An 8,209-nucleotide genomic window follows, 5' to 3' on the forward strand; every position below is an offset into this window, starting at 1 on the left:
TTTGATCTGCTTTCAAGTTTGAACAATAATATTTAAACTTTGTATTTGAATTGATTTTAGTCTTTCAAGTCTTCAATCTTGAAAAATGTCTCCATGATCAAACCACCAAGCACCAATTTCGTGAAATTTAAAATTATAATCTTGATATCAATTAAAGGTTCTAAGTTTGAAGCCTGGAGTATTCAAAGTTTTTTAGGCGTTTCATTTTTTCAGTCTCACATTTTTCTCTCTGAATTGAATGATGAATATTCTCTCTATATTAGGTGGGTTTACGCCAAATCAGTTTATGGGCCAATAATTGATATCGGGATTGGGCCAAAGTTGAGCACTGTCCAATTTTACTTGGCCCAGTAACTCTAAAGGTTACGATATAGTCTATCAACTATAGATTTTGACACATTTTGCTTAATTTGGAGTTTTTGTAAGAATGTTGTTATCTATTTAATTATTTTAAATATAATTGATATATTTTTCACTATTCATTCGATTTAATTTGATAGGTGTATTATTGTAATCAAACGATCATGAAATGAGACAACATTTTAATTTCAATGCAAAAACTTAGTCGTTTCTAATTGGTCATAAATTTAATAAATAAAACAATAACATGGTTGAAGGTTTAAATCGATGTAATTATTATCTTAAAATTTAAAAATATACTGATATTTGCTTTTAGAATAATAACTATAAAAAAAACAACTCAAATGTTACCATAAAAGGCGATAAGTTAGGAAATAATTACACGAAGCATCAGATTCTATATTTATCTTCACAACGTTGAAGAAATTGAACTATCATAATATAAGCACATGATAAATAAGATAAAATACATTGTTTAAACGTGACTGAAATAATACAGTTTGAGTTAAAATGTAAAATCAACGAGTATGACACACTCTCGCCATCAATTTAAGAATCACATTCTCGTTTTTTTTTTTTTTCGATTATCACATTTTCCTTTACAAGACTAATCACATTCTCGGTTTTTATTCCGTAAATTGCTATTTCTTTTCGAATTGTTTTGTTTTGTTTTTGTTGTTTATATGTCATGTACTAAACAACGTATACCACATTTTTGTTGATTATTTTTCAAATTTTATCACTCCTACTTATGTTCATTTATTATTAACAAAAAATGTGTTGACAAACTTTTACTTGACACAACATATTAAATGTCATTTGTTAACTTTTATTTGTCTATATAATCCAATCTTCTATTTAAATAGAATATCTTTATTTGACACGTCATATAAATTGATTTGTAGTTTTATAGTGCAACTTTACCTATTCACTGGACTATTAAAAATGAGTGAAGGATCGCACATCTCGAAATCAAAGTACAAACAAAACACGACAACAACAAATGAAAAAAGATGGAAACTAAAATCAACCAATTACTACTGATTTTGGTTTTATAAACATACGTATTTAAATGGCAAGAGTTAAGTAGATCCATCATAAGCTAAAAGTTTAACGACTTAGGTTTATATTTCGATTTTTAATTATTTATTTAAATTTAATTTCCATTTCACCATGATTTGTTTTGATTTCATGTAAATAAATGAGATGTGGGTTATTATCTATATTTCTTAATACAATGTGATAAATTCAACCATAAAGGTGTTCTTTTTCTTTTTTTTAAATATTAACTAGTGAGTGAATACTTCACTTTACTCACATTGAACACATAGAAACACCCTTCAATTCATAAGCATATAAAGGCAAAATGAGAGAAGAGAGTCCACAAGGACACATTAAAGCTACATAATAACACTACAAATTCCAATGGAAAATAAAATTGGAAACAAGAAGAGAAAAAAAAAAGAAGAAAAAACTTCTCCTATACCAATCCCCACCAATTGAAATTACCCCCCCCCCCCCCCTCCCTCCATACAAAAATATCATATTAACATTCATCTACCGTCTTATGACCTAAAAGGACGTCACCATCGCCATGACGACGGTTGCAAATTATATTATCACTACTATCACAGTTACCATTTCTTTCATGGATGATGTTCCCGAATAATTTTCTCTTTGGTTTAGCCTCTTGTAACATCAAAACAACGTCGCGCATTGACGGTCGGTCAGCAGGGTTACGACTGGTACAAAGCAATGAAATACGAAGCATTTGTATCATTTCCTCTCTAACAGACACACAAGACGCGCCCGCATTCTTATCTAATATTTGACTGACTCCATCCTTAATTTTAATCTTGGATCTCACCCAGTCCACAATACTATTTCCATCGCCAAATTCTGAGTCCACCGATTTCTTGCCACTCAAAATTTCCATCAACACAACTCCGTAACTATAAATATCACTCTTTTCATCCACTTGAAGTGTATATGCATACTCTGCACAAAAACACACATCATCAAAACCCATTTAAAACACAAACTTACTAAACATCACATCAGTTCGTAAACTTAAACAGTTAGTTACAACTTAAAACGAAAACATAGTTGTTACGTAGAATCCTCATTTGTTTGATCTTGGTGAAAATGAGAAAATACACAACTGGCCATGAAATTTAGAGGTGGGGTATAGAGAACGAAGAGATCGAAAAACAAAGGATTTAATTTTGAAAAAAAAAAAAGAAAAGAAAGGAACAAAAGAGGGAAAGCTAAGAAAAGAAGCTTGAGGCACAATATATAGTGTTGGATTGGGTTAAGGAAAAAAAGAATTGCATGTGCCAAAAGAAGGATTGTTTAGTTGTGTCCCAAATTCATTGGCTTTACAATTTTGGGGTATGAAACTATTTCTCACACACAATAACAAGTTTGGTGTGGCCTCACTCATATTGCTTTTTTAAATAGGTAATATTCTCTTGGATCTCCATTCAAAAATTAAAGTTTTAAAGTGTGACACTCCTTGGTTTATGTGCAACATCATTTGGAAAAAAAAAAAAGTAGACATAAAAATCAATTTAGGTTTTTCTTCTCTTCAGAAATTACATCAATATTACCATCAGACTACAGTGATAGTGATAATTACACACTCAAAATCGAGTCTTAAACATATAATTATAGTAGAAATTAGACTTTCAAATAATAAAAAATTTAATCTCGAACTTATAAATTGTAACACTTAAATTTCTTTTATTTATGTACATGAATTTTAGGACATAATTTTGTAACTAGAGTTCTATTTTTCATGATTTTTCCTGAATTTTGTAAAAAAATCAACGAGTAGATATATATATAAAAATAGAAAAAATAAACTATTTACCCAATAACAAAATTCGAAGGGTAAATATTTTTTTTTCTTTCCTTTTTAAAAAACCATAATTTAAGGTATGTTTAAAAAAGGGTATTAGAAAAAAGAAGAAGAAGAAAAAAAAAGGATTATATTTTAAATTTAGTATTGAAAATTTTAATATTGGTCGGTACAACTTTTGAATTTGTGGTTACCAAAGTAAATACGAAAAGTAGAAGATTTATACGAATTTATAGCGACCGTTTTTCAATATAAATAAATACATAAAATATCGTTTTTAAAATATGATTTGACACTGAAAAATCCAATATTAGTAACTCCATTATTTGTTTTTAACTTCTACAAATAATAAAGTAAAAGATTTACACGAATTTATTGTTTTAGTTTACATTTTCTTTTATAAATTATTTTCAAATAAAACACATTTTATAATAATTGAAATTAGAAAATTATCAAGAAAAAAATAGAGAGAGAGAAATAGTAGAAACCTGGTGCAATGTAACCGTAGGATCCGGCGATGACAGACATAGATTCATCGGTCTGGATCAATTTAGCGACACCAAAATCCGCGACTCTGGCTTCCATCTCACCGTCCAATAAAATGTTACTGGGCTTCAAATCGCGGTGAACGATGACGGGATCACAGTCATGGTGAAGATAACAAATTCCTTGTGCAACACCCAAAGCAATCTTATACCGAGTCATCCAATCAGCCCCTAAATTTTCACCCTTGTTTTTACCGTGCAGTAAATCATCCAAATTACCATTAGGCATATACTCGTAGAGTAACATAGTACACTCCCTGTTACTGCAGCACCCTAACAATCTCACTATGTTCCTGTGCCGCACGTTCCCAAGTACATCCACTTCAGCCAAAACCCCTCTCCGCCGTCGGATATTCTCTTTGTACTTCCCCCATAATTTCTTCACCGCTATGATCTCGCCACCTGGCATCTCCGCCTTATATACGGTCCCTGTGGACCCCATTCCCAGTATTTTATCCGTCATTGTCAAACATTCCAATACTTCCTCCGCCGTGAAGTTCAACCGTTGAAAGGCGGTTAACTTCCACGGTCCGATTTCCTCTTCCCCACCGCCGAACCTACGGTTGTAATTCGCCTGAAAACACCGCGTTCCTGCTACTAATATGAACAGTCCGATTCCGAATGCTCCCGCCATTATCCAAACTATTGCTCCTGCCGTCCTACGTGGTTGTTGCGGCCGGACCTCTATTGCGCCGGCGGTTAATGTGTCGGTGTCGCATGGTTTTGAAACAATCTCTCCGCAGAGTCCATCGTTGCCGATGAATGACGATGGGTGTAATGCAGGGAAGATCGTTCCGGTTGATGGAATAGGGCCGGTGAGCATGTTGTATGATACGTTGAAGCTTTCGATTGTGCTACAGTTTTGGAAATTTGAAGGAATTGTGCCTGTGAGGGAGTTATGAGATAGATCAATGGCGGTGATCCCTGGTAGCGTTGATATCTCCCATGGAATAATGCCGGTTAAGGAATTCCGGCCTAAATTCAGAGTGATTAATTTCTCGCAGTGGCCGATTGTCCATGGGATACTGCTGTTTAAGTTATTGTCCTGGAGTTCGATCTTGTAGATGGACCTACAGCTGATGAAATCCGGGATTTTACCGATGATTTTTGAAGAACTTGCTGAGAAAATCTCTAACCTCGTCGAATTCCAGATATTCTCCGGTAAGGAAGTTCCGAAGGCGTTCTGTGAAATGTTTAAGTACTGTAACCTAACCGCATTACCAATATCCGCCGGAATCTCGCCGGAGAAGTTATTGTTGCTGAAATCGGCGAATGTGAGATTCTCTAGCAAGCCGAAACCGTAAGGAATCGAGCCGTTGAGGCGGTTATTTTGGATTCGAAAGCGAATGAGAGATTTGCAGTTGGCTAAAGACGCGGGAAGTTCATGCTCTAATTTATTGGAAAAAAGAATGAGCTTGAAGAGCTTATTTCCATGGCAGAGATCCGGAGGTATCGAACCGGTGAACATATTTGACGATACATCAACTTGAAGCAACTTACCGTTGGAGCCGAGTTTTTGAGGGAGTGGACCTGTGAACGAATTGTTCCATAATCGCAAGGACACGAGATTAGGAAGATCGCCAAGTGCTTGTGGAATTTCCCCACTCAAATCGTTCTCCATCAAACTCAAGTCCGTCAATTCCTTCAGATTATACAAATCCGACGGAATCGTTCCGGTAAGTTCATTCTCAGACAAATCAAGCTCTTCCAACGCTTCTAATTTCCCCAAACTTCTAGGAATTTCCCCACTGATTCGATTCTTGAATAGAAGCAGATTCTGAAGGTTCGTCATGTTCCCAATGTCTTGTGGCAGAGTCCCAGAGAGATTCGCTTCGGCAATATCCAAGTATTTCAGATTCAACAGCAAAGGAAATTTCGACGGAATCCCACCGGAAAGGGTATTGTAACCGATCTCCATTCTCTCTAATTTGTTTAAATACGCAAGCTGTCCCGGAATTTCCCCCTCAAGAACATTTCCACCCAAATGCAAATATTTCAACCGTGATAAACCGCCATAGCTCGCCGGAATATTTCCACTGAAGTAGCTTCCTCCGAGGCTAAGCCATTCTAGAAAGTGGAGATGGGGAAGGTCTTGAGGTAACGGACCGGTGAAGTTATTACTGTAGGCATTGAAAACGTTCAAGAACTTGAGCTTGGAAATCCCAGGTGGGAAAATGGAGCTGAAATTATTGTGACTGATATCCAAAGTTCTAAGGTGAGGAAGCTCAAAAATGGCGGTGGGGAAAGCCCCAACAAAGCTGTTGCCACTCAAATTCAAATGGATCAAGCTGGTCAAGTACTTGATTTCAGAGGGAATATAGCCAGAGAGATTACGTTGAGACAAATCCAAGGAACTGATTTCAGCTGAGTTTCGATGACATTCAATTCCAGACCACGAACACCAAATTGGGTCTTGAGAATCAGCTCTAGTGAAAGTGGGTGTAGGATAATCCCAGTCATGGAAGGTTGAAGATGGGTCCTTAATGGTGGATTTTAAGGAAAGCAGAGACAGAAGTTGAAGTGGTAAAGCTGTTGGAGTACTTACAGAAACAACAACCTCAAGAAGAAAAGTGTTGATAATCAAAAGAACTACAACAACAAACAAGAGGAAACTAGAATAATCTGGGTTCATGACTTTCATTTCAGTTGCTGAATTCTTGATTTGGGCGAGACGAAGAAAGGAAGAAGAAGAGAAGAAAATATAAGGAAATGAAGGTTTTGTTGTTGTTGACGACGATGATGAATTGAAGTAGAAGTGCTTTTTACAAGTGGTGATTTGAGCAGAGAGTGTTTCATGATGATGATGATTGATTTCTCTTCAGTGGGTTTTGGTTGGTGGACATGATCAAGAAAAAGAAAAAGAAAAAGAAAAAAACCTCCTACAAAAACTCTAGATTTCCAAGTAACTACAGGTTCTTGATCTTCATCTTCCTCTTCTCTTTATTTCTACTACTGCTATTTGCAAGTAACCCAGTTTTTTTTCTCTCTCTCTTCTTCATTGCTTGCTTTAAATTTTTGTTTCTCTCAGTATTCTACCTTTGTCTGATATTCATATACTTTTGGTTTTTATGAATTTTCTTTTCTTTCCTTTTTCTTTTGGTTCTACTTTTCATCATTCCTTGTTTTCTTTATGTTGGATATCAAATTGATAAATATTAAGAACAGTACACACTGTCTCTCACAGGATCCAAGAAAGTTATTTCAATTTCCCACCATTCCTCTACCACCCACCCATTTCTTTTTCAAAATTAAACCCCTTTCAGTTTTCTATTTTCTTTCGTTTTTTTCCCCCTTTATTTCATCCAATCTCTGTTTCTTTCAATCACTGGTTTCAACGTTATGAATTTATGAATTGCTCATTTCTATTTTCTTAATACAACGATTGAAAGTGAATGAGAGATTGTACTAATCACAGTTGAACTATATCATTATTTCTAGTTATATGAAAGATTAATATCATATACATACTATCTTTAATTCTGTCTTAAAAACATATCATTCACAGCATTTGCATAATCAATTTCTGTACTTTTTAGTTTGTTTTGCTCATTTATGTAATATGTTTTGGAACACATTTAATTTCAAAGTTATAACTATATAATTTGTGTTATATCATGTATATTTATTTATTTCTCTAAACTTCCTTTCCTCTTTCCTATATGGCAATTGGCAGCTGTAGCAGTTGTTAAACAAATAGAATAGATAAGTGTAGAAAACGAGAGCCTTTTTTTCCTTCAGTAATTTAATGCTTCCGTACTTACTATATATGTATATAAAACAAAATCATGTTGATTGTGACACATTCTACGTCAAACATTAATACATTTTAATATTATTTGTTTTTTTTACACATAAAACAAAAGTGAGTTTAATTAATTGATATACGAACATATTAAACTCGTTTCGAAGTTTGTGGTTCAAATTCTCATGTACCCAATTATACTGAAGTAGAGAAAGACAAACAACCAAAAGTATCATGACCTACCTTTCCAATACTCTTAAACATTTGCTATTTGTACAAACACAAAGTTACGGTGGTTGATTAGATATGTTCACCTCGACAAAATTGTATAGCGCTATTTGCATTTTCGTGGAATCTCAGTTTCGGCATGGAGGATTCTAAACATGCGTCACTCATCTCTCTAGGTGAATTTATACATTCACAAAAAATAATATAATTTCTTGCATGATCACAAACTATCCAATTAAACCCACCTTGATTACTCTTTGACGACCAAGTTGTGTCACTAGGTGAAACAAGAGTGACACATGAATAGATAAAAAAACCTAGTCGACTAATCGAACCAAAGACATTTGATCGATGTTGGTTCGTAAAAAAATCAATTAAAAAAAAACTAAAAACTTAAACTAATTAATTGATAGATTTGTACTGATTAAACATTTAAACAAATTGATTGCTAACCCCAACCTAAGTTTGGCGAGT

The 8,209-nt window shown here is 34.3% G+C and overlaps 1 protein-coding gene across 1 annotated transcript; it reads right to left on the reverse strand.

Annotated features, from left to right (window-relative positions):
• Positions 1–1,653: 1,653 nt before the first annotated feature.
• Positions 1,654–6,873, reverse strand: LOC101215776 (leucine-rich repeat receptor-like protein kinase TDR). Its single transcript, XM_004146898.3, has 2 exons — positions 3,709–6,873; positions 1,654–2,358 (listed from the first exon to the last, which is right to left on the reverse strand). The coding sequence occupies exons 1-2, from the start codon at positions 6,404–6,406 to the stop codon at positions 1,907–1,909; spliced, it is 3,150 nt and encodes a 1,049-aa protein (XP_004146946.1). The 5' UTR covers positions 6,407–6,873; the 3' UTR covers positions 1,654–1,906.
• Positions 6,874–8,209: the final 1,336 nt, after the last annotated feature.

This window comes from Cucumis sativus, chromosome 4, assembly GCF_000004075.3.
Source record: "Cucumis sativus cultivar 9930 chromosome 4, Cucumber_9930_V3, whole genome shotgun sequence".
NCBI lineage: Eukaryota > Viridiplantae > Streptophyta > Magnoliopsida > Cucurbitales > Cucurbitaceae > Cucumis > Cucumis sativus.